At 31.8% G+C, this 16,645-nt stretch overlaps 2 protein-coding genes across 2 annotated transcripts; both read right to left on the reverse strand.

Moving 5' to 3' along the window:
- Positions 1-7,745: 7,745 nt before the first annotated feature.
- Positions 7,746-15,852, reverse strand: LOC142222100 (actin maturation protease). The gene is made up of 3 exons (XM_075292060.1): positions 14,944-15,852; positions 8,318-8,414; positions 7,746-8,252 (listed from the first exon to the last, which is right to left on the reverse strand). Exons 1-3 carry the CDS (start codon positions 15,516-15,518, stop codon positions 8,031-8,033), a joined length of 894 nt encoding a protein of 297 aa, XP_075148175.1. The 5' UTR covers positions 15,519-15,852; the 3' UTR covers positions 7,746-8,030.
- On the reverse strand, positions 8,614-11,701 carry LSm3 (U6 snRNA-associated Sm-like protein LSm3). The gene is made up of 3 exons (XM_075292061.1): positions 11,542-11,701; positions 11,364-11,474; positions 8,614-8,850 (listed from the first exon to the last, which is right to left on the reverse strand). The coding sequence occupies exons 1-3, from the start codon at positions 11,560-11,562 to the stop codon at positions 8,674-8,676; spliced, it is 309 nt and encodes a 102-aa protein (XP_075148176.1). The 5' UTR covers positions 11,563-11,701; the 3' UTR covers positions 8,614-8,673.
- Positions 15,853-16,645: the final 793 nt, after the last annotated feature.

Genomic DNA, 16,645 nt, shown 5'->3' on the forward strand with positions numbered 1-16,645 from the left:
TAACAGTGCTATGAAATGTAGCATTAGTGGGTTAAGGTTTTATCAATGATTAAGGATTTTCTATAAAAATAAATGTATACTATCAGGAGAACAGGAAATACAATAGGTGCAAACTCCAAAAAAACAGCGTTGGTACAACAATGTGCGACAACTACACATTGTACGAACTTTGACAATGTGAGAGTATTGGAGAAAGAGACTAACAAACAGTAATTAAGGTTTGATTATTGATTTTGTATCATGTGTATATGAACAAGTGAGCCTGAATCTTAATCGGGCTGCCACTTTAACCTAACCTATATGAACAAGTATCAGGAGAACAGAAAATACAATAGTCACAAACTCCAAAAAACAACATTGGTACAACACTGTGAGACAATGAAATATGACCCGAACTTTGACGATGTGAGAGTGTTGGAGAAAGAGAGCATCAGAGAGTAAGCATCTAACAGTACTATGAAATGTATATCAACAAGTATCAGGAGAACAGCAAATACAATAGGTAGAAAACAAATTGTCAGGCAACAGCAGTGTTGCCAGTATTGGAGATTTTCCCCAAATCGGGGATATTTTTTCCGGGATGGGGACGAAATTTTTGAGTTGGGGATTTTTCGAAATCTGTGGGGAATTTTCGAAATCTGTTCAGTATAATAAATCAGGTTTAAAATTATGGTTTATATAAAATTCGTTTATTCTATATGTTTAAAGAAATACGGTGAATTTTCAAAATAAAAAAAAAATCCTCTTTATTGCACTACGTTTATTGCGGTATCCGAAAGCTCGCCTAAGAAATTGTCTACTGGTTTTGTGTTTTGAAATCTTCATCTTATTGTAAGTCGTAAACAGGCATAATGAAAAATGCATATTTTTTCAATTTTTAAATTCTTACGGATTTTTTAAAGAAGAGCCTATTTCTTTACTATTTTCTCAAAGAAATTGTCAACAATTTATTGGAGTTTTTGTGGCGAATCTTAATTTAAATTGGGGATTTTTGGGGACGACAGTGTCCCAATTTGGGGACAAGAGCCAGGGAAATACTAGCAAAACTGCAGCAACAACAACAAACTCCAAAGAAACGGCGCCAACCAGTATTGCCAACTATTGAGGTGCAAAAATAGCTAGATCAAACAAAATTTATAGCAGAAAATAGCTAAATTTTATTAAAAAATAGCTAGAAAATATACTTACATTTATTTAATTTGCAAATTAAAATTTACTATTTTAACCCTCCGGTGGGTGGTAAAGTTTTTGAGTATTATTCTATAGCTCTGTATTTTACGTTATCTCAAAAATGATTTGGTTATGAGTACCTGTACAGTGATAGACCATCATATTTGAGATCATATAAAATACGGATTTTTCCATGGATAAACTTATAAAAAGTCCACAGGGACCTCGGAGGGTTAAACAATTAGTATGATGGTATCCAGTTCAAGAAAGTCATTGTTGGTGTTGCTTTTTATATTATTTGCAATATTTTAAAGGCATGTTTTGGTATACAGTTTATCATTTTCCATGCCTACGGAAGCCATATCTAAAAACGAAATAAGTTTGAGTACATAATATTGTCAAGCAAGACTTCGAAAGAATCGAAACGAATGAAATATGGAGCAGCAGTAGCCTCAAGAAGTAAAATCTGGTAATCGGGTTGTTCCGGGGTTATATAAAATTATGGACCGATATGGACTAAGTTTTGCATGGTATCTTAAGATAGGATAGTGACAGCATATGTCAAATTTTAATCCCATCGCTCCCTATCGAGCAATGGTTAGCATGTCTGTCTTGCATACAAAGGGTCGTGGGCAGTATGAAAGTCAAAAGTGGACAGACTGAAAATCACAAATGGCTAGATTTATTTTACTAGTTTTCCTGCAACTCAAAAATAGCTAGGTATTGGTATAAAATAGCTAAATTGGCACCACTGGCGACAACGAAACATCACCTGAATTTTGATGATGTGAGAGTGTTGGAGGAAGAGAGAGAGAGAAAAAGAGTAGCACCATCAAGCTACTAACATCAGGGATGGAAAATACAATTTTTAAGAAAGTACAAAAAAGGTATTTTTGTGAGCGAAAAAGTACTTTTCACTAAATTTCAACAAAAATTCCATTGGAAGATTATTGTCAAGAGATACTTTAGACTGAATTTTAAAGAATATAAAATTTTGTTTGTCAACTCCTCAAACTATTCTTTTAATTTTATTTTTTAGTTTGAGCAAAAAAGTACTTTTCACTAAATTTCGACAAAAATTCCATTGGAAGATTGTTGTCAAGAGATACTTTAGACTGAATTTTAAAGAATATAAAATTTTGTTTGTCAACTCTTCAAACTACTTTTTTTTAGTTTTATATCCGCTTACAAAGACTACGTAGTATTCTAATCACGGTTGCCACAGTTGTACTTCATACATTTTCTGTAAATAAATAAAAATAAAATTTTCTAGAAATAAAATTTTGACAAAATTTTCTATAGCACTAGGTAACAAAAAACAAAATTTTCTCTGTGATTTGTTTCTAGCATATTTTTTCTTATTGATTTTGACCTACGAAACACGAAAATGAGTTTTAAAACGAAAAAATTTTCTGTCGATTGGTTTTAGAGATACAATTTTTTTAATTTTTTTTTTTAATTTTTGGAGGTACACCTACAATTTTGAGCATATCTTTCGTTTTCTTTGACCTTTTTGATCCTAATACTACTCAAATTAAAGAAAATTGAGCCTACAACTCATTCTCAGAAAATTTTCAAATCGGGTAAGTAGTTTGGATGTTGGCGGCTTAAAAAAGTTAAAAAACGACGTTTTTTTTTTTAGTAAAAATGTGGCAGAAAAAAACATATAAAAATTCATATAAAATAAAAAACACGATGCTAACAGCAATTTTGGTTTTTTGCGTATAGCTGAAATTTTTACAAAGAAAATAAGCCCTTACGTAACAAAATCTAACAACAAATTAATTGTATCTCTAAAACCAATCGACAGAAAATTTTTTAAAACTCATTTTCGTGTTTCGTAGGTCAAAATCAATAAGAAAAAATATGCTAGAAACAAATCACAAAACGACTGTTGGCTAGTGTAGCAATAAAATTTTGACAAAATTTTCTACCAAAATAAAATGTTTAAAAAATTTTCTATAAAAATACAATTTTGACAAAATTTTCTATAAAAATAAAATTTTGACAAAATTTTGTATAAAGATAAAATTTTGAAAAAAAATTCTATAGAAATCAAAATTTTGACAAAATTTTCTTTGTCCCCCCGATAAATAAATAAAAATAAACTTGTCTAGAAATAAATTTTTGACAATATTTCCTATAGAAATAAAAATTGTGACAAAATTTTCTATAGCAATAAAATTTTGACAAAATTTTCTATAGAAATAAAAATTTTGACAAAATTTTCTATAGCAATAAAATTTTGACAAAATTTTCTATAGAAAAAAAAATTGACAAAATTTTCTACCAAAATAAAATGTTTAAAAAAAATTTCTATAAAAATGCCATTTTGACAAAATTTTGTATAAAAATACAATTTTGACAAAATTTTTTATAAAAATAAAATTTTGACAAAATTTTCTTTTTCCCCCTGATTGAGTAAATTGTTATTAAATTTTGTTTTCTTTTAATCTAATTTTATACCTCAAAATATTAGAGATATGTTTTCACCAACATTACTTTCTATTTCCAATTTGTAGTATTTTGAATTTTTGGTCAAAATTCGATTTTTATTTTTGACAAACGAATTTTGAAAGATCTTCCACAAACAAAATCTCATAGATACATTGATGTCAAATAGTGCATGGACTGAAAATATTTCAACAAATCTAACTTCAATAGACCTAATAATAAAATATTTTAAGATATCTCTTAACACTTATTGTTGTGATTTAATATCTAATATATCTACTATACATTTACACATTACTACACACAAAAAAAATATTTATTGTCTTCAATCACGAAATTAATTGATCCAATTAAAACATTTGTTGAATCAATGAAAGTTTTAATTGAATATTTTTTAAAACTCAATTAAATTTTAATTGTAAAAATGTTCGTGAAATTTTTTTACGTGTATTTAAAAATATTGAGTGTTGGCAGTTCTATTTAAATAATTTTTATAGTTTACGTATGTATGTATTTCAAACAAAATTCCTTTTAGCAGGATTATCGTTTTGATTTAAGCGTTTTTTTTTTGGTGAGGAAACTTGAAACATTCTATAAATAGATTTCTTCCACACGATTTAAAGCAATTTACCGAATTGGTTGTCGTCAGAACAAATGCATCCTTTTCAGCTTATAATACATTAATATAATATTTATGACTTAATGTTATGTGGAACATAAATACATAGATGTAACTTATGATATTTGTATACTAAATATTAATTAAGAATGTGAGTTAATTGTTTGTTTAAAAATGGAGTTATATAAAAATGATGTATAAATTTATATGGTAAAATCACAAATGAAAAACAATATATCATAATAATTATATTTCGGCTTGCTATTATGTAGTGTAAAAGCATTTTTAATATTTACCATAAAAACGAATAATAAATATTTGAAAGACTTATGAGAATGTGGTTTCTTTGTTGTTGTTGTTGTAGCCCTTTGGTGTTGGTATTTTCGAGTTTTTCGGGAAATAAGCATACTCCAAATGGGGGTTTGCAGTCCTTGGACAGGGTTGAAACCCCTGTGTCCGCCCGGGGCCGTAGACCCGACTGCAACGAAGGCGGTGGTTTCTTTGTTCTTTATTTTGGAGACTTTTCGACCTAAAAGGTTGAACTTCGATGTGGAAGAATCAAAATCAAATTTCTTTTGTTTGAAATCAAGGTATACTAAATATGCCTTGGTTTGAAATATGAAAGAACGCTTTCGTATGAGATAGGTGAACAGAACACATAAGTCGATTAGTCGACTTAATCAACAATATGTTGCGGGTCCTATTTGAAGTTCAGATAAAGTCGACTTTAGAGAGAAGACGAAGTAAAACTGTGGTATTTTCCGCCCTGTCTCGAAATCAGGAGAATATGATGGATGCGGAAAAAAATATTTCCAATTAAAAAGTTTGACTGACTATATCATACCCTAAATCACCCCTACTGAATTAGTAAACATAGATTGTGGCGTATGAGTGGTATAGGATTTCAGCAAAATCGGTTAATAATTGCGACCGGAATCCTGCGAACAACAAATACATGGACAGACGGACGGACGGACACCAAATGCTAGATCGACACAGGAGGTGATTCTGAGACGATCTGTATATATTTTATGGGGTCTAAAATCAATATTTCTGTTATCCTAATCATCATTTTGTGGATAGACAACCAGCTCCCAGGAATGTCAAGGTTGATCTTAAGTTTTCAGAGATCTAGCGCTACAAATAGAGAGTCTCTACCAGGGCTGTGGAGTCGAGCCAATTTTGCTCGACTCCGACTCCAGCATTTTTTATCAGCTCGACTCCGACTCCGGAGTCGACTCCGGGTAATATAACTAAATCTCATTTTAATACCACTAATTTGTAGTTCTATTGTGGAGTACCGTAAGTGGATCGATATAAAGTATCGTATTTATTTATGTGTGCAAAAAAAGGTCTTAATTTCACATTAGATGCCAATTGAACTCTAAATTTCAAATTTAGGGCAATGTTTAATAAATAAAATAATGATATAAATACCAATTATAATATGAGAAGATACCAACAGTATATGTATTTGTGGACCAAAATTATTGATACTATCTCAAATCCTTTAAATTCGTTGCGAGCTATATAAAGGTTTATATTCCCATATGCATGCATTTGAATCTGGATCGATTTAGACAAAGTTGTATATACTTCTACAAAATCTATGTACATAAAATTTAAGTCTAACGTTATGGGACGTAACACAATTTTAACAAAAAATAAAAATGCAAGGAAAGTCTAAAGCCGATTATAATATACTCTGCACAACTTTGTATTTTGATTTACATTTTGATAAAATCTCAAATCAGACTTCTACAAAATCTCGGGCAATATTTGGGAAATATTTATAATTGTTGAGACAATTTCGCAAAAATGCATTTATGATTCATTCATTGAAAAATGCATTTATGATTCATTCATTGGCAAAATTTTCTATAGAAATCAAATTTTGGCCAAATGTATAGAAATAAAATTTTGAATAAAATTTTTATAGAAATAAAATTTTGCAAAATTTTTTATAGAAATACAATTTAAAAAAAATTGTGTAGCAAACAAAATTTTCTATAGAAATAAAATTTTGCAAAATATTCTATAGAAACAAAATTTTGACTAAATTTTCTATAGAACTTTTGACTAAATTTTATATAGAAAAAAATATTTCTATAGTAATAAAATTTTAAATACATTTTTATAGCAGTGAGTCTCAGTGAGAATCTGTAAGAAAAAAAAATTGCAGAAATAAAATTTGACAATTTTTTTCTTATAGAAATAAAATTTTGAAAAAATTATCAATAAAAATACAATTTTAGAAAAATTTTTATGTAGTAAATAAAATTCTGCAAAATATTCTACAGAAACAAAATTTTGACTAAATTTTCTATAGAAATAAAGTTTGGACAAAATTTTCTATAGAAATAAAATTTTGACCAAATTTTCTAATAAAAAAATCTATTACTATAAAATTTTGGTACAATTTTAGAAAAATTTTTATGTAGTAAATAAAATTCTGCAAACTATTCTACAGAAACAAAATTTTGACTACATTTTCTATAGAAATAAAGTTTTGACAAAATTTTCTATAGAAATAAAATTTTCACCAAATTTTCTAATAAAAAAATTTTTACTATAAAATTTTGGCAAACTTTTCTATAGAAATAAAATTTTGACCAAATTTTCCAATTAAAAAAATCTATTACTATAAAATTTTGGCAAAATTTTCTATAGAAATAAAATTTTAAAAAATTTTTGTGTGACAAACAAAATTTTGCAAAATTTTCTAAAGAAATAAAATTTTGCAAAATATTCTATAGAAACAACATTTTGACTAAATTTTCTATAGAAAAAATATTTCTATAGTAATAAAATTTTGAATAAATAACAAAATTTTCTATAGAAATAAAATGTTGACAAAATTTTTGATAGAAATTACATTTTGACAAAATTTTCTATAAAAAACAACTTTGAAAAAATTTTCTGTCAATATTCCACATATGTATATGGCCTTAAAATAAAATTAAAAAATAATAATTTCGATTGTTCGAAATATTTCATATAAATTGATATGGGCATTAAAATGGATCGATCCAGCCCATCTGCTAGTCTAACATTCTAGGAAACATAAAAAGATAGCCGTAATTGGAAGTTGATTTTCATTTACAATCATGCTGTACATTGATCGAATGAATAACGCAATGGAAACTAATTTGCTTAAAAACTTGCTTAGTTACAAAAATGTGAAGTGTTTTAAAAAATTTGGTTTAACCGGAGTCGAGCAAAATTTTTACGACTCCGACTCCAGAAAAATCTTCACTCCAAAACTCCGACTCCACAGCCCTGGTCTCTACATCATGCAGGTATGAATAGATTAATGTTAATCATGTTCTCGGAATGGGAACACGGCCAATACCACCGAACGAGGTGTTTTACCTCTGGTACTGTTGGTAAAAGTAGTATTAACACATTAAGAATTTCTACTTATCCCATTATAATTATTATTTCTTAAACCAAATGTCTTATGGAAAATTGCTTGATGGCACTTTTGATTAAACTTAGTAAATTTCATGACATAAATATTTCTTGGATTTATTTTATTTAATGACATTTAAGTTACCTACATATAATTTATTTTTTTAGTGAAAGTGTAAATATGACAAACACCATTATTTGCTAATAAATATAAATAAATATTTTAAAGTAAAACATTCCAAGAGCAGTAACAATTTTTGCATTTAATTAAATATGGCTAAGCAATGACAAAACGAAAAAAATTGAGCAAAATACAATTATTCTTTAAAATGGCTGGAATTTAAAATTAAAATCGTTGATACAAAAAAATTATTAACTAAGAAATCGTTGTTAATTTAAGCGGCAATCCTTTGACAATAATGGCACGTTCCCTTAAACCTAAATCACCGCCTATTCCACCGGGCGGCAAGAGAAAATCACAATCAGGATAACCTTTCGGCTGGGCAAATTCAATCAAATTTGCATTGCTATCACACAAAGATTGTAGCGACCAAACGGCAAGATTTTTAGCTTTACCATGACGAGCAATAACGAAGAACTAATGGATGAAAAGAGCAGATTATATGCTTTCATAGAAAACATTAAACAAATTAAGGTACGTACCTCATCGTCGTCGGTAATTAAATAACCGATTATTAAAGCCCAATGAGCTTTATGACCAGATTTTAAGCATGGAGAATGATTGAAGTCTGGATCATAGCTAGAGAATATTTTAGTGGGAATCTTAATGAAAACCATTATTTGGGTAACACAAACTAAATTTCTTTAGTGAATAGGGTAGTAAAAGACAATAAATGAATTACAAGGTGCAGCTTTTTTAAAACAAAGACACTCAGCTATAGAATTTAAAATTACTAATGAAAAACCATGATATAATTGAACAATGAGATTCGGAGGGATGTTTGAAAGTATAATTTTTAATTAGTTTATTTAAATAATTTGTTACAATTCATATTAGCTTAACCAACTCTCATCGGTGGTGATACTAAAATAACACCATCGCCTCGTACAAACAACATTGGTATTGTTCGTTTCGTCGTTTTGTAGACTTCTTCGTAAGTTTCTTCATCGATTTCTACAGTTGTAACAGTTTCCTCGGCATCGCCTAGTACCATGTTCAAATGTTGATCGAAAGCCTAGAGGTAAATTGTGAAAAAAGGATATGGATGATTCTTGAGTTGGCGTCATCATCATGATATATTACATAAAAAAGTTTGTATCAAATTTTGGGATTGGTGAATAAAGCAGAATAATAGGAAGTGAATAGAACTAAACTAATTAGCGAATGGCTAAGATAACACGGCCTCAATGTCCTACATCTTCTTGTTTCAGAAAAATTCCCATCTTTTCAAAGCATCCCTTTTTGAAATAAATGCAATTATTAAATAGAACGGACATGTTATATTTAATAATTGCATAGATACGTGGAAGCATGTCTAGGAATTGTAGATGAAATATAAAGTGAGTCGCAACGAAAAATCTTCCTTGATTTTACACATATTATGATAAGCCATTTGAAGGAGTTATGTGACATCGTGCATTGAGCCTGGAAGACCTCACAGCCACTATAACCTAAACTATGGAAGATGTTCCTATTTCCAATCGCTACCAACGGCCTGGACCGCTAAATACTTAGTCTCTCTCCCCATCTCATATAAGAATAGCAAAGAGTGCAATATGCTCTTAAATGTATACTGGCGCAATTTATTTTAAATAGGACCCCTCCGGGCAAAATCCCAACCATAAGACCATTTCAGAGTATTGTTAGATGATTTTTCATGAAAGTCGAAGAATGATGGATAACTTCTGCCTGATGAAAAATTATAGCAAGTCTCTCTCAAAATGTCAATCGGATCGGTCTCGCAATATTATTTTTACTGCAGAAGGGATTCTAGTCAAATGAAAGAAGGGCAATATCGGCCAGAGTTTACATTCTTATTTTTGGAAGGTACAAAATCTATGATGTTGTATATAAGCAGCTGCTATACGAGAAGATTATCAACGAAAATGTTAAGAAAACTCCATCAAATTTGGACCATGTTTAGAATTGTACACAGGTTTTCAATAAACGACCAGTCTTTATGGGGATTTATGTTATGGGTGCACAAATATGCATTTCCGAGATTAATCATTAAATCGGCGATTTTTGGTGCCACAAGAGGGAAAGTGTCTAATTGCATAAAGGAAATGGGAGATGTTATGTGGATTCAAAATGGACTTTGATAGTCTTTGTCTGTATCAAAACTACCAGCTTGCCCTATATCGAAATTTTAGATTTTTGAAGACATGAAACCTCGCAATACACACATGAGTATGAATATATATGAATTCATGCTCATGTGTGTATTGCGAGGTTTCTCTTTTAATGTCTGTCGTCAAAAATGGTAGAGGGTACTTAAACATTGCACGTCGCTTATATCTGCACGATGCAGTTTGCTCATTCCCAAATTGTCTCAAGGTTGCAAGACCATCTCGGAGCAGTGTTTTACACTGTTTAAGCGTTAAGTTTCGTGATTATCGACCATAAATTGATCTACTGGCACGCATCGGGGACCAATGAATAGTGTACTGTATCCGCCGAATATAATCCAATCTGGGCAAAAGCTTTCCCTCATGATATAGAGGCTGTGATTGGAAACATATTTGTATACCAATACCATACTGGTGATATATGGCTCATCTAAATTTCGCACTCACACCGTGGTTGACAAAGGAGCTAAAGGACGACAAGCCCGCATCCGGAGCTGTATGATTATGTTTTTGTTTGGATGTTTTTTTAAAATATTGTTACATGTCTGTGCAATAAAATAAAGGATATATTGTCGATTGAAAGCTGTGGCCCTATTTTATCCTAGCGCTTCATATAAAGTAGCTTCATTTAAATTTATATGCGTGCGTAATCCCTTCATATATGTATGTCCATAGTGGCACCAATATCATACCAAGTCAGGTTTGATATTGGTCGATTGCATCCTTTGCGATTTATCTCTGCTGAATTTTTTGAGAGACAAAAAACCCATGGCTTGTGTTGTTCTGGCAGGAACCAAACGTTGGGTTCTAAATTATCTGTGCAGGCTCCAGTCATGTGTGGAATTTAGGGACAAGAAGTCAAGACCCAAAAGGGGAGACAGGAAACAGGGAGTTCCCCAAGGTGGGGTGATATCTCCGGCACTGTTTAACCTCTACTTGTCCCCTATTCCACCCCCTCCTGACGACCATGCCACAGCAATTTGTTATAAGCTCCGCGGAAGAAACAAGGTCTTCAAGTCACGGTTTGTCTAATTTGCAATCAAGGGCCACATGACACGCATAATCTTTTTTCTTGCCCAGCTAAACCAATCCGACTTACCACCAGATCACTTTGGACGCACCCTGCCTTAGTCGCAGAGTTCCTCGATCTGGCTACAAGCTGAAGTACCAAAGCGTATAACATAAAATGGATGAAATCACAATAAACTGTTACAATAACAACAACTTGTGTTGTATGTTCTTATATGAGAAGCTAATTATAAAAAAAAATATTATCTGATGTCTTATTATTCTGGCGAATATATACATTTGAATGTTTGCTATTATGCCAACCCCATCATTGGTAATCACCTTAAATTTAAGCGACTATATTTCCTAAAAACAACAAATCAAAACTTACATGTAGGCGACCTCTTAATTCTCGTTCATTACGCATTTTAACGTAAACTTTTTCATCCAAGCTAAGACGTATCAAATCCAGAGGTTCCTTGACCGGCAAAACAACTTGAGTCTATATGTTGTGGAAACGTAATCATCATAAAGATTTGTTTAATATCACTATCAATTGATTTACTTACTTGTTCTTCTTCAGTGGTCATTTTTTCTTCTTTCAATTACTAACTGAAAACTTAAAACAGAATTATTCGCTTACAAATAAAATGGTAAACTAAAATTGTTTGCAAACGCTTTGCCAGCATAACCTCACAAACCAACAAATGCTTATGTCAAAAACAGCTGTTACCACTGCAACGCAAGAAAAATGCATACGGCAACACCGAGTATCTACTGGTTTGAGTCTCAACTAAAAAAAAATGGATTTACCAAAGCCGATTTTGAAATATGAAATAAGTTCACAGTTTCAAATATTAGAACATGAGGTATATATAATATATGAATCATTTTTTTAAACGGTTATTAAAGGTTCAAAATTGATTTCATGTATCGCAGTGGATTTTTGTCTTATGGTGTTTTCTTTTTGAAAAAAAGTGTTTTCCCTTCATTTTGTCTGTACAGAATAAGCATTTTTAAAATGTTACCAGCTACCTAAAAAGTGCTATCATTTCAGCGGGCAGAAAAGAATTCAAAGAAGGAAACAGGGCAATCGCAGCACTATAGTTTGTTGGCAGTGCTGAAAATGCCCGTAATTTGCCTCTATGCGTGGCGCTATTTTCACAACAGAATTCGAAGCCATTTCGCACTTTTGCCTGTTTTTTTTTTAGAAAAGAACCTAAAAAAACATTTTCCGGGAAAAATGCAAAAATGTTTTTTACAAGAAGAGAAAACGCCATTAATATCATTTACATATTTGCGTATGGACGTTAGATGGAACAATTAATTTCCTAGGCCATTCAAGATGTCAAATCCAGAGATAAATATTTATGTGGGATATATCGAATATCGACATAGTCATTTTTCTTAGACATATATCTAATGATGGCAGATATAATAATGTGACAAAATTTCAGTTGGATCGTATGATTATAGAGCAGCTATATCAGGCTATGGGCTTATATGACCCATTTTCAACCAGATCACTGAAAGCTTACGATATGGAAGTTAGATCTTAGTATCGGTTTGGTCTGGGTATTGATATATGAATAAGAAATATTTCACTTATGGAGGAGTCATAGTCTAATACTGCCATGAATTATAAATGAAATTCAAAAATTGTAGTCCATTCTACTGGAAATACAAAGTTGACTATTTGCAAATTTCGAAATCGACTTTTGAGTTTTTTGAAATTTGAGCCAAATCGAAATTTGTAATTGGTCAAATGCGACTAATGTCGATTTAATGGAAGCATCGAATTTTTATTGAAATATAATAATTTATAAAATTAAATTAGATATTAAAAAATTAAAAAGATGGGCCCGAAACATTGTATCCCAATAATGACGTATTAAAATAAAAACAAATACGAACGTTACGTAAGTTTATCCAGGTTTCACTTATGGAGCCATAGTCTAATACTACCATGCATTATAAATGAAATGAAAAATTATACTCTATTCTACTGGAAATACAACTATTTGCAATTTTCAAAATCGACTTTTGAATTTTTTGAAACTTGAGCCAAATGGAAATTTGTAATTGGTCAAAATCGACTTTATATTGCGACTAAAGTCAATTTTGTTGAAACATCGAAAATTCGAATTCGTATTGAAATTATTATAAAATTAAATTAAATATTATAAAATTAAGAAAAAAAAGACCCAAGACGGGCCCGAAACATGGTACCCCAATAATGACGTATTGAAATAAAAACAAATACGAAAAATTTTACGTAAGTTTATCCAGGTTACGGTGAACAAACACAAAATTTCAAAAGCTTTTATTCGAAGACATTATTACCGTGGGAAAAATTCGTAGTTCGTTTCCACCAAAAACGATGTGGAAAACGGATGATTCCTTGTTCTAACAATAAATATCTGTATACTCCTTGTTGAACGAAATTTAACCAAACAGTCAAAAGTAGCGACGTCAATCGTCTTATCAGCAAAGTCGAATCCAAAATCCATTTCAACATCGTGCGGTGGAGAATAAAACAGGGTTATTATAAAAAAAATCGAAAAACGGCAAATTTGTACATAAATCTTTGTTTTAATTAGTTAATTATAGTTGGAAAGAAATTTCGTTAATGAAGTGGTGATCGCCGAAACTGAGAACGCTCAAATTTCTATAATTCATGAATTAATTTTATAGCATCTATCAAAATGTATCTTTTTAAGGTTAGGGCATATGACATAGGGCACATGACATATTCTATGGGGCCTGTCCTTTTCAATTGGCTTGTTAAAAGTATTTGATAACACAATGCAAAACCAAAAATCACTTATCCCAGCCGAAAGTACTCGATAAGAGGAGAAAAGTAATTTCTGGATTTTTTCTAAATTGGTTGCGTTCGTTTTCTGTGAGCCTCTATATTTTTCTCGACAAATACGATTTTGAGAACTTTTTTTTGCATTTTTCTTCTATTTTTCACATGGCCATAGCTCAAAAACTGCTGTGATTGTTTTTGCAGTCTTCCATTAAGTTGTAGCTCTTGACCAACAAACATGCTGAATGTACTGAGTTGGAAAAATTTCATCTTCATGATCTAAACCCCAATAATGTGGAAAAAATTTCCACCTATTCATCGATTTTTTCCGTTTTTCGACTACAGGTCTTGAAGTATTGAAAATGTTACCAAACAATCAAGGGAAGAAATGTACCCTATAAATTTATGAGCAACTTTCTAGCAAATACTAACTTCATAAGACCAATCCATGCATTTTATTATTTTTTTTATATTGTGGAGTGTCACTCACTTTTGACTTTGTACGCACTCAATACCGACTAATTGGTAAAAATTGTTCACATAATAGGGATATAAAATCGACTTACCAAAAAAGTTTAAAGACGAATTTGGCAATCTTCAAATTGGATTTAAAGATTTCTGACATTTTTGAAAAAAAAAAAACTTCTGGTGTTGGTTAAAATTATACAGTCGAATTTTAATGTTGACAGAATTTTACTTTTAAAAAATCCGTAATAGAGAGGATAGAGAAAAGACAACAATGAAAGGGAAATGTGAGTAGACCTATTTATAATGATCCCGAGAACATATGTAGATGACAGATACAGTAAAATCTCTCAATCTTGGATACTCTGAAAAGCGGACACCTCTTAAAAATGGCCTACGTTCGTGAGACGTTTGCCATATTATCACATTAAAATTAACGTCCAAATTTATTATTTTTCACCACAGTAAATTGATATCTCACCATAGTAAAAAGTTTCGGTTTCGAACAGGCCTCATAAGCGGACATCTTCGAAATGTGGACAAAATTTAGACGACCCTGGGTTTCTACTTCTGAGTGGTTTCACTGTATACGTATTTCATATTGCAAATTTTGTTTGTTGAGATGACTATGTGCAATTACTATAGATACTTACATAGAAATGTATATTAATAAATTCAATTGTTTAAAAAAGGATACGGTACAAAAATACAGGCTCCCTGTAATAGTGCTTCCTTAACTTTGGCACAATTCAAACGACCTTCATGTATTTGGCATTCGATCGGTGTTTGATGTTGGTGGTGTTTTATTGCTTTACAGTCCTCAGTGTCTGTGCCATTGTCGCTATTCGTTAATAGCAATGTACCATCGCTTGTGTTATTATTATTGTTGTTGTTGTTGATAATGGGCAAATAGTCACAGATCAATTGATACAAATTTTTAGCACTAAACATTTCACCATTGTATGTGTAATGTCTTTGCTGTGCTTCATTGAGTAGAACGGATGGCGACATCATGCCTCCCAATAACATGCTGATAGCCGTTAAGCCACAAGTTGGACCTACCTGTAGTATACTCTCGATGTTGTGAAAGGCACATACTTTTGGTTTCTTCCATGTACATATTCTTGCGAGAAAACAAGCTTTTTGCAATTCAGGTTGATCGAGAGCCCATAAACACTCCTCCAATTGTGGCGTTTGCTGGCGAACTATGGAATTATTTGCACATTTTAGGATATTCGGTGGTGTAGGCGGCGGTGGTATTGTATTCGACATAAGATGCGTTTCGTTGTATTATATAATTTATCACAGAAAATTTCTTGAAATATAGGCTCAGGTCATATAATTTACGCACTCGGCCACTCGGCACCGATGACACACTTCTTCCACTTGTAGTCGACACTCAAACAATCACTTCACTGCCAATGACATCGTTCATCTTTTAGCGTTCTCTTACATTTTTGGTGTCTTCTACTTTTGCGTTTTTTCTTTTGTTCTTTTTGCCTAAACTACTACTACTGGCCGTAATTTTACTCTCGCAATTTGACACAATAAGAAAAAAGATAAAAATAAATGTCGTGCGTTTATCAACAACGACCAAACAAACAACATGTGTACAAACAGCTGATTGTGACCAGCGAACGGTGATGCCAGACTGCAATTTGTAGTGTAAAGCAATAATCAGGTAATGTGCTTTTAACAGCCGCTTCCAAACTTGTATCTTTCAGCCAAATTATCTTAAGTTATTTTAACTTCATTTCAGACGGAGAAATCTGCTCGAGTCGATTTTGAGTTTCTTAGTTAGTGGTTATAACTTTTTATTCGAGGACATCGAGAATACCTCCCTACCGGCAGGTTCTGAATAGGGCTGTCATCCAGTCCCGAAATCACGGGATTTTCGGGATCCCGAAAAACTAATACCAATTTGTTAAATTTGTGACTTTTTAGCATTATTTATTAATAAATTGGTTGTTGTTGTTGTTGTAACAGTTTATTGTGATCTCATCCATTTCATGTTATACGCTTGGTACATCAGCTTGTTGGCAGATCAAGGAACTCTGCGACTAAGATGGGGTGTGTCCAGAGTGATCTGGTGGTAAGTCGGGTTGGTTTGGCTGGGCAGGAGAAAAGATGACGCGTGTCGTGTGGCCCTTGGTTGCAAATTGGACAAACGTCAGCTACGCTGCTATCAATCACCGATAAGTAGGAATTGAGGCGGCTGCACTTGCCTGATCTTAATTGGGCCAAAACTACCCTAGTCTGCCGTGGGAGGTCTCTTTCCTCCGGTGCTATGGGCGGTGGTCGGACTCCAAGAACAGGATTAACCTTGTAGCTTCTCACCGCTTCAGCTACAGTATCCTCATGAATCCTGTTCAAACCTGCCTGGTACGCTGCTTGATCTA

Source organism: Haematobia irritans, chromosome 1 (assembly GCF_050003625.1).
Source record: "Haematobia irritans isolate KBUSLIRL chromosome 1, ASM5000362v1, whole genome shotgun sequence".
Lineage (NCBI taxonomy): Eukaryota > Metazoa > Arthropoda > Insecta > Diptera > Muscidae > Haematobia > Haematobia irritans.